Source organism: Triturus cristatus, chromosome 10, assembly GCF_964204655.1.
Source record: "Triturus cristatus chromosome 10, aTriCri1.1, whole genome shotgun sequence".
NCBI classification, from domain to species: Eukaryota; Metazoa; Chordata; class Amphibia; order Caudata; family Salamandridae; genus Triturus; species Triturus cristatus.
In genome coordinates, this window is record NC_140593.1 from 143075911 (window position 1) to 143092227 (window position 16317).

Genomic DNA, 16317 nt, shown 5'->3' on the forward strand with positions numbered 1-16317 from the left:
GGGGCGGGGGTGAAGTCGGGGCTGGGGATGAGGAAGCGTCGTCCCTGGGCGCGGTGGGTACCGGGGCGAACTCAGTCAAGACCTACTGTGGCTGGCGGGTCTCTGACCATTGTTGCGGACGGGGGGGCGCGCGTTCCGAGCTGCACTCCGAGAACTAGTAGACACGTAGGCCGTCTGGCACATCCACTATGAGCATACAGGTTAGGCACAGGGGGCTTGTTAGGGAGCGCGACATGTACAGGCATTGTTCAAGTAGGGGAGGCCCTGGGAGCGACTGATGGGACTTTTCGACAGGACTGGTTTGGGGGGGGGGGGGTTTGCGGTTTAGTTTTTTGTGGTGATTTAAGTAAAAAAACAAAAAACAAAAAAACTTTGCTGTCCCTAAATGGGATCAGGCTATATAGGAACGACGAGATGGGCTACACATCTTAATAGAGTTGCCAATTTACTGCTTAGGAAGACAGCGATGCCCGGCCCCCGGGATGTAGGATAAGCTGTAATGTGTAATGCTTATAAGAATTGAAACAGCCGGCCTCCGGGTTGTAGGCGAGCAACGATGTATGCCTGCGCTACTGTTCATCACGAAATAAATAAATAAATAAAATAGCTGCATTCCCGCACATGTTGGGGGCAATTGACTGCACACATGTCCTACTTGTGCCCCCTGCCGACACTGCACACAACTACCGCAACAGAAAGCACATGCATTCCATCAATGTGCAGGCAATAGTGGACCACCGGGGACTCTTCACCAATGTCGTCGCCAACTACCCAGGCAGTGTGCATGATTCCTACATCTTCCGACAGTCCATCATCAACCTGCGCTTCCAGGATGGCACCTACGGAAATGCCCTGCTCGTTGGTAAGTACCAAATGAACACACCACACACCTCAACTCCACAATCGTGCAACTCACAACTCTGGGAATGCACACGTTGCAAACTCACATGCAACATGCCAAACAACATGCCCATCTACCAGACACGACAGTACAACTTACTGTGGTAACCTGGGCTAGCCATATACATGAGCCATCAACGACATGGCACCTCAGCCACACAATAGCAGATTGTGGGGAGACATGGGAACAAGGCATGTGCGAAGGAGGCAAGTGACCCATTAATGAGCATGTAAACAATGCCAAATGTGTGGCGTGGATGTGCTGGCCTGACTTCAGTATGCAGACCACACACATATACATGTCGACACAAACCGCTGGTGTATGGAGTGTAGCGGACAGTGGACGCAACCATGTCACCCCAGCCAGTGGAGAAGATCCCGGAAATGTAGCTTGTTACGTCCCCCCTGTAAATGTGAGCGGAGTGAGCTGGCCCGGCGTATAACAGAACTGCATAGGGGTGTGGCTCCTACACATGTGGATCTGGGTGTGTCTCTGTTGTAGTGTCTGCGTCACCTGTCATGCAATCGACAATGTTGCTATGTGGCAAGTCCCCGTGTGTGTGGTTGGCCGAAGGGGTACATGGGGAGGGCATGCCCACTCTTGGTCAGGGATCACACATGCCAACTGTTGTGAGCCAGAGATGTACCCTCAACGGCATGTCAAGTTGAGCCAGGCAGGTGCTCTACATCTGTGTCAGCACTGTCCTTGCAATGGGCCGACACACACATGGCCGGCCACATTCTGCGCAGCATCATGACTGTGTCGTACTCTGGCCTGTAGACATGCGCAGACAGGCATGTCAATGGTGTGCCGTAGAGGTGCATGTGATGTAATCGCGCTGCACACACTAGTGTATGTGCATGGGGGAGGTGCAGCAGTGAGGCCACGTAGTACACAGTGATGCAGCTCATTTGCAACACGCAGTACATATTCATACAGGAATCACTAAGTGACACATATCACACACCAATGAACCAGTGAGCCTGCCAACACATCATGCAGTATGTAGTCGTGACTCATGTCTCTCTGCACTGTCACAGGTGACCAAGGATATGCACTCTGCGCTTGGATGATGACACCCCTCCGAGCCCCGAACACACGGGCCCAGAGGCAGTACAATTTGGCTCACAAACGCACCAGGGGCATCGTGGAATGCACATTTAGCATTTTGAAGTCACGATTTAGGTGCCTGGACATCACAGGTGGTAAGCTCCTGTACAGCCCAGACCTCGTGTGCAAGATGATCGTTGTGTACGCAGCAAAGCCCCATGGATACGAGTGCCAGATGCACCGGACCATGATGATAAAGATGAGGCAGGGGGACCACACCCCACTGCAGCCGAAGCAGGAATAGCATGTAGGGACTACATCATTGACAGTTTCTTCTCTGGTTGACGTCACATTGTATGGGTCCTTCGCAGTAATGGCACAGTACGTTGACTGCCACAGACACTGCATGTGCTAATAAAAGCATTCCGATACACATTCCCTGCGTGCATGTCACTCATCAGTACAGGCACTTCACTTAGACAAGTGTGGGTGCGACATGTTGTGCTGTCAATTGAGGGATTTTTTGACGGATGGTGGGTGTGTCACCTCTGTGCAGTGGGGCTGTTTATGGTGTCACGTATTCTAACCGCCAGTTCTGTGTGTCACAGTTGATAGGGTATCCCACTCTTCGGAGTTTCACATGTGTCCCATATCATTCCATTTTGGCTGTCATTTGTGGCCTACAGGTGACAACAGGGATTCATTTGTGCTCTGATATGTGCCGCCATGATGCAGGGATGCACCCTGTGACTCAAGGTCCACGACATGGGCAACATGTGCGTAAGGGGGAGTCACGGCCCCTGCATTGGTCCGTGCTTTCATCTGGTGATGTACATGGCACGTCGGTGTGCAGGGGATGTTATTTGTCCCTCCACAATGTGAGGGGGGGATGCGGTTTCACAGTGTGTACCATGTTTGTTTCCGGATTGGCACAGGTTACATACTGAATGCATGTCTATGTGCATTGTGACTGTTTGTGGGGAAATTCCTATCTGATTTGGACAATGGTCATTTGTTCTGCATCACAGCTGTGGGGTTGTGCTCGCAGGTTGTCATCTCACGGTTTGTTTACTCCGCTTTTATGTTGCATTCTCCCGCCAGACGCATGGGATTTGCAGGCCTGTCGCTGGTTTTCGGTGCTTTTTGTACCGAGATTAGCCTCATCACAGAATTTATTGCGTTCGCGTTTCGCATTTTTGCGGCGTGGTGTTGATTTTAACACGGTCAGTTGACGTGTTATCTGGTGACTATCGTAAGGTACCGCCGTGTTGTGAATACCTGGTTAACACGGCATCAAATTCCCGCGATGGACTGCGATGTTGTAGGTTGCGTTAAGTAACTTGTGCGATGGTTAACACACGTTCTTGAGAATATGCCCCTAAAGCTTTGTTCACGGCATCACATGCACTGCTAACACTTCCTTGTCAAGAAGAAATCTCTATAATTCTTTAAAACCCGCCACGGTCCTTCCTCAGATCAAAAAGCACAAATCTTAAAACCTCCATGCCAGGCACCTGTCATCCCATCTCAACTCATCCATTCCTGTCAAGCAGAGGTAGCAAACTAACTGAAATTCTACATAGAATCAATCATTTTGCTCACTGACAATTAACCTATATTCCACCTCTATGAAGAATTGAAACACCTGTGATGGACTTCATAGAAAATGCTCTAAGTTTAAGAGACCAAAATCATCCTATGGCGCTAATCCTCTTAGACCTCTTGGTGACATTTACCAATGTAGACCACAAATTTCCTAAAATCCTAATCCGCCTGAAACATTGGTTTAACATCATTGGAAAAGCACTGAACTGGATCAGATTCTCACTTGAAGCTTGACAACAGTGAATAACGCTGGAACAATATGTCTCACACTCCAATAACTTAGTATGTGTCATCGCCCAAGGTTCAACACTTTCCCCTTCAAATTCTACTCATACATGCGCCTGCTTGATCAGTGAGAAAGATCCAGATGGTCAGTTGAATACAGATGCAACCACCTCCTAGCCTTCCTGAGTAAGAACAGCAGCATGAAAGCAGTATCTGATTGACAACTATTAGTGAAACATTAGATTAACGTAAGTGGCCTCTGTCTAAACGTGACATGACAGAGATCATGATATTAAACAGTGCCAAAATTCCACCTCCAATAATCTGCTGGTCCCCACCGCTGGAACGACCACAAAGTGTAGGTAGGTTGAGACCCCTGCTTGACTCTCAATTATTTTTCAAGGATCAAATCTAAGTCATCATAAAACAGCTGTCTATCAATAATACACCCTCTAAATACATCTGCCCCGTGCAGTTATTCGATATAGACTGTAATACTGCATAGCAATATACGTAAGCCTTGCCAACAAAGATAATCCTCCAAATCTGAATGCATTCTCAATGCCTCTCCCACCTAAGGACAAGATATTGGATTCTCGTCACCTTGAAGGTTTTGATCACCTCCTCATTACTTCTCTAGCAAATGAAACAAGTGCAATCTTTGCAGCTTTCCTTTGTCTCCCTTCTCTCCCACTGTTTCCAACATCTCCCCCTCATATTCTCCAACAAGTTGAGGTCCTGAATGGCCGAAGTCAGTATTTGGATGAGGCAGAACTGACTTAAAATGAGTGGGAGAAAACAGAGACTGTGGTCTTTGGGGCAAAGAATTCAATCTGGACTGACTGTTGGAGGCCGTAAACCTGCAGTCCGCTATGCGTTCTGGTGGGCGCAGCAAAAAATCTGGGGGTGTTCTTTGACAACACATTTACATTTGACACCCAGGTCTATAGAATGTTGAGTTATTGCCCTTGGATCATTAAGATCTTAAAGAAAATTCTTCCCCTTCTACCTGGGGCGTTAAAGGTGTCAGTGGTCATTGCGCTTATCATATCTCGCCTTGACTGCTGTAATATCCTGTATTTAAATGCCAACCAGTATTTGTTAAATAAGCTTCAGGTCATCCAAAATGTGGCTGCTTGGTGGGTCCCGGATCTGTCTACACACATCTCTGTAAGGGAGGGCTTGAGAACTCTCCATTGGCTGCCAGTGAGGAAGCGGGTGATCTTTAAAGCCCTGTGCCTGGTACTTAAGGCTCTCCATCTGCGGAGCTCTTGCGATCTTAGGGCTGCCTTCAACTGGTATGTTCTTAGCAGATTTTTGAGATGGGCAGATCAGAGAAAGGTGATAGTTCCCAGGTTCTGGAGAGCTAGATGGGGGGAACAAGCTTTCTCTGTGGCAGCGGCCAGATTGTGGAATACTCTCCTGGAATATATTAGGATCTTGAACTCCTATTTGATATTTTGCAGGCAGGTGAAAACCCGGTTATTTTCATAATTGCATTACCCTGGGTGATTTCCTGGCTATTTCTGCAGTTATACTGCTAGGGCTGATCTCTTTTCTTCTGGTGCCTCATTCATTGACAGCACATTGATGCCAATTGGTTTTATGCTCTTTATAAATTCAAATTCAAATTCTACAGGTACACTTTTCCTATCACTCCTCTCCCCTCCACTTAGTCTCCCTTTCAGTTGTATTGCTTTCCTAAAATGTTTATTTTCCAACTAGAACATATGCTGTGCCTAGAAGTTTGACATCTGGCATTAACAATGTTCTAATAAATAAATGTTGGATTCCACTACACTATGTCTTGTCGCAAACTGTGCCTTGGGGCTCCGGGACGCCCCAATGCCTCCCTCATGTGTGACGTCTAAAGCATCACATATAATGGTAGCCATGGGCTACATGCCAATCAGTCAGGCACCACACCCTTTCCTAACTCATCACAGAATGGGGGAAGGGCAGGGAGAAAGAGCAGACAGCAGAGGCTGAAACATCAAATCTGTGACTGTTTGAGGTTTTAGTTTCATCATGCTCCAGAAGCAGAGAGGAGCAGGAGTCCAAATGGAACCTGTGCAAGCAGCAAGATAAGTAAAAAATGTTTAATTGCTGTCTGTGTATAAGTTAGATTATGAGTCTGTGAGAGATTGTGTGTATGTGTGAGCATTTCTGTGTGTCTATGCATGTGTGGGTGTGTGTGTAGGTGTATGAGTGTGTGAGTGAGTGAAAGTGAGAGACTGCCAAGGAAGGAGTGATGATGAGTGACAGGTACAGTGAGTATGAGTAAAAATGAATGGTAGTGAAGGGAGAATGACAGTGTGTAACTGAGTATTACTTTGTGTGAGACTGAGTAGGTTACAGTTTGAATGAGTCTTAATGAGTCAGAGAGTGAGAATGAGTGTGACTGATTAAGACTGAATCAGACTAGATGAGTCAAAGTGTTATTGAGTGAGTGAGATTCAATGAGTGAGAGTGAGAATAATTGAGACTGAGTAAGCCTGAGTGAGTCAGAGTGATATTGAGTCATAATGAGTGCAAATGAGTGAGACTGAGTGAGTATGAAGGGAAGAGGTGTGTTGCAGCGGCCAGGGCAGTGAGTCAAAGTGAGCCACAGTGAGACTGAGTGAGTCAGAATAAGTGAGACTGAGTGAGTCAGAGTGAGGTTGAAGGAATAAGAATGAATGGAGCTGTATGAGAGCAAGTGAGAATGAGTGAGACTCAGTGAGTCAAATTGAGAATGAGTGAGACTGTGTGAGTCAGTGAGACTGACTGAGTCAGAGTAAGTTAAAGTGAGTGCAAGTGTGAATGAGAGTAAGAGAATACAACTGAGGGAGAATGAGAGAGAGAGAGACTAGGACTGAGTGCAAGCATCTGTCAGTCAACCCCTCAAACCTGCCAAGTAGCAGTCAGGTACGCTCACTCACTCACGAGCCAAGGATTACGCCACACTTCATTTAAAGGTGACCAGCTGCCACTGGTGTATATGAGCCTGGCTAGCTTGAGTTGTGGGAACAGCTTATACAATGAATATTGGATATTGATTAATTTATAAAGCACCCGAATCACTCCCAAAGGGGTACCTCCGCGCTGAGGATGAGATGTAGCGGGTCGAACTGATACATCATATTAAAACAGTACAGTTTTAAGAATCCTTCTAAACTGAAGGTGATCAGGGCATTGCCGCAGGTTGATAGGGAGTTGGTTCCAGTAAAGGGGGGCTAGGTGAGAGAACGCTTTGCCCCCTAGGCGCGCCTTTTTGCACTATGGTACAATGAGAAGGGATTTAGTACCTGAGCATAGGGACCTGGAAGGCAGATATTGGGTAAATATTTCTACAAGGTAGCTGGGACCCCAGCTGTTCAGGGCTCTCTGCACTATGCAGCAAATTTCAAATGTTATCCGGTTATGCACCGGCAGCCAATGAAGTTGTTGTAGCAGCGGGAGGGAAGCTGTTCTGGGAGGCTTTCGAGACCAGGCGAGCCGCGGTGTTTTGGCCTACTTCTAGTCTGCTTATCGATGACTCATTAGCTGAGATCAGGAAGGTGTTGCAGTAGTCCAGGCGGCTCAACACCAATGCCTGGATGAGGGCTCTCTGCGTGGTCAGAGGAAGGAAGGGAAATACCCTCTGTAGAAGGCTTAGCACATGAAAGCAGGAGCCTGCAGTGGTTGCACCGTGCTCCTTTATCGTCAGTTTCTGATCTAGGCGTATGCCAAGGTTTTTGACCACAGTCTTGGGAGCAGGGATGGCACCTAGCTCCTCAGGCCACCAACTCGGGGACCACAGCAAAGGGGCATCTCCAAACAGCATGATCTCGGTTTTCCCCGCATTGAGCTGGAGGAAGTTCTTTCTCATCCAGCTAGCAATAGCCATCATACCTTTCTTGAAGGTGGACTGAGCGTTGGGATTATGTTTGTCAAAGGTGAGTAGTAGCTGGGTGTCATCAGCATACGAGATTGGTGTGAAACCCCAATTCCGAAGTAACCCCATCAAGGGAGCAAAATAAATGCTGAACAAAGTGGGGCTGAGAGATGAGCCCTGGGGTGCTCCCTTAGACAGTCCCATGGTCTTGGAGCGAAAGGGCCCTAAGTTGATCATCTGAGTTCAGTGAGAGAGAAAATTCGACATCCATTGGTAGGCTAGCCATTGAATTCCAGATTCTCTGAGTCTCCTGAGCAGTATCTGTTGAGAGACCGTGTCGAAGGCAGCTGACCAATCAAGCAGCACCAGTAGTACTGCGTGTCCGTAGTCCATGGACGGCCTGATATTGTCGGTCACGGCAATCAAAGCTGACTCTGTGCTGTGCCTGGGCCTAAATCCTGACTGAGATGGATCTAGGCAGGCTGTAGCTTCGATATGGTCAGACAGATGCTTATTAACCTGTTTTTCCAGTATCTTGCTCAGGAGAGGTAACAGATAAATTGGGCAATAGTTGGATAGATTCTCCACTGGGGCCTTGTTGTTCTTTCCAGATGGGGAAAATTTGCGCCGCCTTCCATTAGATGGGAAGATGGCCCGCTCTCATCGAGAGATTAAGAATGGCGTAGATGGAGGGGGATAGCTGTTTGGAGAGCAATGCGGTGGTCTTAGCTGGAATAACATCTAGAGGGAAACCTGATTTAATTGTTTTCAGTAGTGATTCTACGTCTTTCACGGCAAGAGGAGGGAAGTTTTCTAGGGTCTGTACCTTAGATATGGCGTGAGGGTCGCAGAGTGTAGAATCATGTTGATGGTTCCCAGCCAAGGTGATTTTATCATAGATCAGATCAATTTTCTGTGAGAAATGCATAGCTATTTTGTCACAGAGTGCTTGTGAGGGGTTTGCCTCGTTGTTACAAGCCTTAGGGTTGGTGAAGGATTCGAGTATTTTGCTGCCATGGCATGTTTTAGGCATGCCACATAAGCCCCAAGATAAGGGACCTCTGCAGATACATTGCATCGGACATTTCAATGTGCAATCTAACACAGAGATCTGTGGATGCTTTGCCTCTGACAATGTGGCAATCATTCATGAAGGAGTCCAAAGTGCAGTTTACACGAGAGGGAAGCTCTGACACTTGGTTGTGGATGAGGAAGTTCTTAAAGGTTTGACATGAGTTGGCATCCTGCATCAGTTCCATTTGCTTCCTTTGTGAACTGTCCACATGGACTATCAGGTTCGCCTCAGGATTGAGATATATCATAAATAAATTGACTGTTTACCCCTCCCCTTCATCTCTCCCATGACTGTCACTCACTATTACACACCCCATATGTCACGCCTCACTCACATCAAGTTCCACATATGAACTCATTACTTTGAGCAAATATCGGTGCCTGTTGCATCGGAGAGGGTTCATGCTTTTTTCAGGAAATTGATTTTTAGCTTTCTCACGAGCCTATTCATGGATTCATTATTCCATTATGGAAATAAATCAAACTAATCCCCCAATCTAGTAAATGAATGATTTGCCACACAGCTAATCACCTCATTAATAACTTCAAGAACACTGAAGCGAATTACAGAAGACAGATAATAATGTCATCAGTGGTTGACATGCTTTCCTTTGTTTTGAATCTGTGTGTGTGTGAATATCTATTGGGGCTGATTTATGAGCCCTTGCGTCACTTTTGCACCACCGGTGCATCACTTTTTGTGACGCACCAGCAGTGTAAAACATCCCTCCTGTTGCGCCCTATTCACAAAGTGACGCATCTGAGCAGATGCGTCACTTTGTAAACCCCTGTGCAACATTATACCTGCGTCAGGTATAATGTATGCAGGGTGGGCGTTCCCACGTAAGTAAGCCTCATAGAAGTGACGCAGTGAAATCTATGAGATTTCACTGCGCCGCTTCTAGGGTGCAAATGCGTCAATATCTTACGCCTGCCTCACAGCAGGCGTAAGACTGATGCAGGCCCTTTCACATGGGGCTTGCCCCGTGTGAAAGGACACATTGCTGGAGTTGCGTCACTATTGTGACACACTCCAGCAATGCGTCACTTTTGCGCCTACAGATACGTCAGAAATACTGACGTATCTGTAACTCCTTGCGACCTGATGGGTCATACAGTAAATATGACGTATCCATTATGTCGCAAGGAGGGCGAATTGAGAAGTGACGCATCGCTGCTTTCACGCAGCGATGCGTCACTTCTCATAAATGAGGCCCATTGTGTTTTTACGTCTACATGTGCTTTTATGTGTATTTTCATGTTAGTTTTATGTTTCTGAGGCCATAAGTATTGCGTTCGGTGTATAAGTTATAGTTTGTGAGTCATGAACTGCAGAGTTAAACACAGCTTTCAAGTTTCAGTGTTTGCCGCTTTTAACTCGTGACCATAACTTTACTTTAAGTAAAGTTTAAGTTAAGTTTGAAAGTGCTTTCCGTGGTTTGTCAGATATACGTTCTGGTGCTATAACCAAAGGAAACCATATTTTCACTTTGACCTTGATTTTTCAGTGAACAACAGGGGTTGTTGATCATATACCACCCATTCAACAGTTGGACGCAGTGTCTGTGGCCAGGCCCTACTCCCCTCTTGCTGAGGGAAGCCATTTTCCTCTGCCCATGGACTTTTACATGAGCATGAACATCAGTCTTCTACATTTTGCATCAGCTACAAAAATCTCAGTTTTTAGCAAATGCATTTAGATATATAAAATCAAAATAAATACAAATGATTCACCTGTGCACCTACTTTGTATTCGGGTGGTATCCGGGCCCCGAAACCAAATGCTGGGAACATTTTATCACTGCAAACAAACATAAAAATATAGATTATGTACATTTTCATAATAATTTGTTGTAAACAAAGCAATATCACTTGGGGTAAGATTCAGGCATTATTATGGTAAGTCATGCTCATGTTTCTGTAATAAATAAACTAAGCTTCCAGTTCATACACACTTTACAGAGCTAAAGATGACCCTCTGTTCTCAGGAAGACTTGAGAAGACCTAATTCATGAGATGAGTCTCAGGTCATATCACAACATGGCAGAACACGACAGAACATGACATGGCATCATGGCATACAATGACATAACATAAGGGAAAAAAACTTCTTTCCTTGTTCTGGTCACACGCTCTGAGATTTGTGACACTAATAAGAGTGTCTGCCTTGGAAGTAGGACACTTATCTTTGTTTATCTTTAGCAGTGTTAGACCTGGCATCCTTGGTGTGGTTTCCCCTGACGTTTTGCCTCTACCTCCTGTATTTTTGATGCTGTGCTGGATTTTGTTTTTGCTGGCTTAGATGTTTTGGGCACTTTGCCACTGCTGATCAGTGTTAAAGTGCAAGTGCTCCCTATGTAAATTGTTATTATGATTGGTTATCCATGATTGACATATTTGATTTACTGATAAGCCCCTAAAAAAATTCACTGAGTGTGCCAGGGCCTGTAAATCAAATGCTACTAGTGGACCTGCAGCACTATTTGTGCCACCCACTTGAGTAGCCCTGAAAATATGCCTCAGGCTTGCAACTGCAGTGCCTGTACGCAGTTTGTTAACTGCCTTGTTGACCTGGCCCTAACCTTTCCTCTTCTTACATGTTAATCACCCCTAAGGTAGGCCCAAGGTACCCCTGTGGGCAGGGTGCAGTGTATGTTAATTGAAATACTGTCAATTTCGTTTTTCACTACTGTAAGGCTATCTGTTCCCATAGGATAGAAAGGGGAGTTTGCTTATAACATCTTATAAGCATAAATGCCCCTGGGAACCAGATAGGAAAATAAAGTTTAGTATACCTGAACTCAGAATTTTAAAAGGCATCTTTTAGTGAGGGTGATTTTTACATTCTGTGTTTGAAGAAAACACTTTTAGAAAGTAGGTATTTTCCTGCTTAGCCATCCAGTGTGCCTCTGCTAGGATGTGTATTGAATCTCTGGCTTTGGAGTGACAGGGGTTGGGGATGTGCAGTGGCTCCAGAGAGTCTGGATGAGTCAGCGCTGGGCTGAATAGGCCTGATCTGCATTTGGAGTGGTGGGAGGAGTAGCACCTGCACCTGAATAGGGCTGTGCCTGCCCTCCACAATGATGGCTCCGCCCCTCTGTGGTGTGTCTGGAGCCAGGGCTCACACTGACAATGGAGGTTGTTGTGCACTTGCAAAGTGCCCCCAAAACTGGTTTGGACTGGGCTCAGAGGTCAGGGCCAGGAGAGACTGTATAAAAAGAGGGGCCCAGACTTTGGATCATCCCTGGAATTCAAAGAGGGCCCTTTGCCAAGGAGAAGAGCTAGAGAGACTGAGGAGAAGTACTGTCCCATTGCTGTGTGCTGTGTGGGGTTGGCCTGCAGTTGCTGTTTCTACCAAAGAAAGGAAAAGGACTTTCCTGTGTGTTGTGTCCCCTGCTTGAAGGAGATCTCCAAGGGACTGTGTATGCTGGCCTCCTGCTCTGGAGTCTCAGGGACACAAAGACTTCACCCCCAGCTCCCCTGAACTTTGCGGTAAGGAGTTTTGACTTACCAGGAGGTACCTGTGCCAGTATTGGAACTCTGGAGGTTGTTGTTCCTGTTTGGGAGCTGGGAGAGAGAGGGAACTTGAAGAACTACAAAAACGACGCATCGTTCTTCTTGTGGCTGTTTTTCTGACGCATCTCCATGGCGCGAGAAGAATTTCCACACATCACCGTGCCTCTACCAAAACTGATGCAGCGCCTGTCGCTGCTGCAAGAATCGACGCATCAAGGGGTCATGGCCGAGGAAAACCAATGCAGTGGTGCTTGCCGCCACCACATTGATTACTGATGCATCCCGCATTTCCACGCATCGCACCTGTGCGACAAGTTTTCCCGATGCATCACCTGCGGATCGGAACCGTCATGAAGAATCGATGCATCACTTCCACCTACAGACCGGATTCGATGCATCACTTCTCCTGCGTGCAGCAGAACTGTTGCACTGCCTCCCCAAGGTCTCAGGAACTGACGCATCTCTTTGTTTTCAACACTTCTTAACTCTGCGGCTGTTTGGCCTTGTGAATTTTGACATGGGACTTTGTGTAAAAGTCACGCATTCATAGTTTTCTATGATACAAGTTCTTGAAACCTTTTGAAAGTCATATTTGTAACTGTGTATGTTGGAGTTTTGTTGTTTTGTTCTTGTGAAATTTAGATAAAGTTATTTTATTTTCCTAAAGTGGTGTGGTGTCCACGTGTGGTGTTCACTATGTTACTGTGAGTGTTGGTACAAATACTTTACACATTGCCTTTGAGATAAGCCTGTCTGCTCAAGCTACCAAGACGGCGAGCATGGGTTATCTAAAATGTATCCCCCTTACCCTGACTAGAAGCAAGGGTCCCTATTTGGACAAAGGTACCTACCTCTGCCAACTAGAGACCCCAATTGATAACAAGCAGCTATGCCTGAGAATTAAAAAATCGAATCTGAGGTGTGTTTCAGTGCCACCACCTCAGTTTAGCTCTTACTCTGTTATAAAGATTTGCTCAAGCATCTAAGTATCCTCTGTTGCTTCAGAGTAAGAAGTGCCTGGCTCTCACAATATCCCTGAAAATGCATTCAACCCTCAATTGCAGCATTGGGACGAAGTAGGCAAGAGGGGTGATATGTACAGATGTCCCACAGGAGAGTGGTGACCCTCTGAGTGTAAGAGGGCTTCTGATATTCACTTTCATGATGCTGCTAAGGAGTTTTTGTCAACAGACACATCAGAGGATCAATGGTTAGCAGGGGCCTTAACTCAAATGACTTGGCACTGGAGAGAAAAAACAGCCCCCACTGCCCTTCTCTCCCCACCGGGTCTTTGCCAAGTGTCAGGACTGAAGAGAAAGGCAGCCAGGTGACTTACTTCTACAATGAAAGTCACCTACTCCAGGGCATGGTTCATCCCTGAGTGGACCACAGACAGGCTTCACAAGCTACCTCTGCATAAATGTAATTCTGGATCAACTTTGAAGGAACACCTGGAGCCATGGCAGTGAAATGATAGCCTCTTTGGAAAAAGTATCTCCTGTTGGTGCAGAATATCACATCACTGGTGTGAGCCAACCACAGAGGTGGAAAGGGATACATGGGAAACCCGGAGGTTCAGAAATGGGATGCAGTCCTTGGTACCTCGGCTCGACCTGTGGGACACATGGAGGTGTCCTTTTCTGCATGTTTGCACAGGTGCTGTGACCAGCAGTGGACACAGGAGACTAACTACAGTGGTAACTTGCCTGACCCCATCACACAAGGGACACCGAGCATCTTGTGCTGTGCAGAAGCAATCACTACATAAAGTTGTAAGAGTGTTTTTTAATAATTAGAAATGAATGCTTCATTTAGATGTGTTTCAAGTAATATAGCTAGGCCTCATTCGAAGACAAAGCCGGAGCCAGCATGTTTTGACATTTGCATAGAAACAACTTGCACTTTTATTTAACAGTGAACGAGAGTTTCTATGCGCATGCTGCTGTTTGATATTCCATTTTAAGAGACTTAGAAGTTCTTTTCAGTGTGTCTGTGTGCATATAAAATACAAATGTATTAATGTGCCCTCCTCGGGGGGAAGCCGTGAGATGTTCTTGCTTCTGTAACAATTACAAGGGCATTTGCTTTTGTTTCCGGCAAAGGCCATACATTGCTTCAACTGGGCATTGCATTTGTTTGTTTCCGAAATGCACAATCATCTATCCTGTTTATTATTCATATTTTGTTTATTGATGTGCAGCAAAGTAGATGTTCCTAACTGTTTATTATTTGATGTTTTAAGCAAACACGAATAATGAATGGAGTATTCGAGTATAACAATGTTAGCCCAGCCCTCTTATTTCATTTCACACCATGTCGAGTGTGTGACTTTTTCTGTTTAAAACCCTACGCTGCATTTTGCCAATGTGTCAGACTTTTTCTGCCTTTTAAATTGAACAGACTCTATGCTGGTCTGCTTACTCATTTTATTCTTTGAGCTTGCCTGCTATTCTGATTGTGCATACTTTATGCTAGTCTGTCATTTGGTTCATACTTCAAGTCTCAGATTATGTCTTTGATTATTTTGATTTGAGCTAATTCATGATCTGACTAACAATCTTTTTGATTTCAGTGATGATCCTAATTTAAAATAAACCTTCATCGGTTTGACTTTGAATTTTTGTGTTGAAAAGGTTTTATTAATTGTCCCAGGGATAATCTTACGAAGACTTACTGTTAGAAATGGGATTTCTGGTTGGCTAATGCTTGCGCCAAAGCCAGGCAGAAACCACCACTCTAAGTCAGGGCTGGGGAGTTACACGCCAAAGATAACCCCTGCTCACCCCCTTGGTAGCTTGGCACAAGCAGTCAGGCTTATCCCGGAGGCAATGTGTAAAGCATTTGCGCGCGCACCCAGCAACAACACCCAAGGCTCACCACAAAAGAAACTCCACACAAGGTTATATATAAAAATAGCCTTTGTATTATACCAAAACACTTTAGATAATATTCACACAATTTACACTGTGCCAACTGGCACTGGGCGGAATTTACAGGGGACTATTTACACAAGACAGGGCCACATGGACCACTGTCAGAGTCATCACAAATCACCAAATTGTAAATGTAGAAATGTAGAACAAATAATAAATGTAGCGCACAACCAGTAACCACTGGTAAAAGGTAAGTACACCCTACGCAATCCTAAACACCTTAGGCATATATCACGCAGGGGACCATGAACTCACTAGCATAACCTATACTGGGGAAACAATCTCTTACGCATAGACACATTTAGAAATATAAATAAGCATAAAGGCAATACACATGGCGCAAAAGTACACCTGTAAAAATAACCATGTACCCTAGGTGAGGGCACAACACAGGAAAACTGTCCCCAGGCCAACTTGGCCTTTCAGGGGCTCCAACGCCCTTTGTCCAAAGTGTCAGGGATGGGCTGCGCAGGCAGCCAAGGAAAAGCGCAAAAGGATCCGGCCTAAATGTTGCAGCTGCCCACTACTTGATGGGCAGCTGTGTGAGTTAACAATGTCTACAAGGAGGCCTAGGCCCTCACTGGCCCTTTAACCAACTATGACCCCCGTTGGAGCACACAGGCTCCGAACAAACACTACGCAGCGCTGGAGCCACCTAGGCTTGGGGAATAGACGTGTCCCCCAACGTTGGAGCCTCTCTGGGCTTAGACTAAAAATGCCCCCGCTGGAGCAGACCGGAGCTGTCAATAAAACATGCCACCGGGGTTGGAGCGGCCCGCTGCCATCCGGGGCCGCCCTAACGGCAGAACTGCACTGTGCCTTCACTAGCACTCACCAGGCTAGGGGTGCCAGGAAATGCCCCCAGCCACACGGGGACTTTGTGCACAACAGGGCGCCTCACCTGTACTCCAGGGTGCTCCCTCTGGTCTCCCGCGGTGGCGTCTCGGTCCTTGGTTGCGGCTGACACAGGGCTGATATGCCGCGGGGCCAGGAACCCGACAAGGTGCCTTGTGCCCCCTCCGCCTTCTCTTGCAGGTCTGCACTTCTCCTGGGGAGCCTCCGGGGCTCCAGGCACACCGGACTCCTCTGGGGCAGTACGACCGGTCACAAGAGAGCGCCCGCTCCTCGGGGGCTCTCTCGCTCTCCCTCTTGACGGC

The 16317-nt window shown here is 46.5% G+C and overlaps 1 protein-coding gene across 2 annotated transcripts in view; it reads right to left on the minus strand.

Moving 5' to 3' along the window:
• The window catches only part of CPNE4 (copine 4), a 1366646-nt gene that overhangs the window by 161796 nt on the left and 1188533 nt on the right, over positions 1–16317 (minus strand). The window contains exon 12 of one of the 2 annotated variants that reach the window (XM_085630665.1): positions 10458–10512. In XM_085630665.1, coding sequence (XP_085486791.1) covers positions 10458–10512 — 55 coding nt within the window. Of the gene's footprint in view, positions 1–10445; positions 10513–16317 lie in introns of both variants that reach the window. The other variant, XM_085630664.1, reaches the window with a different exon arrangement.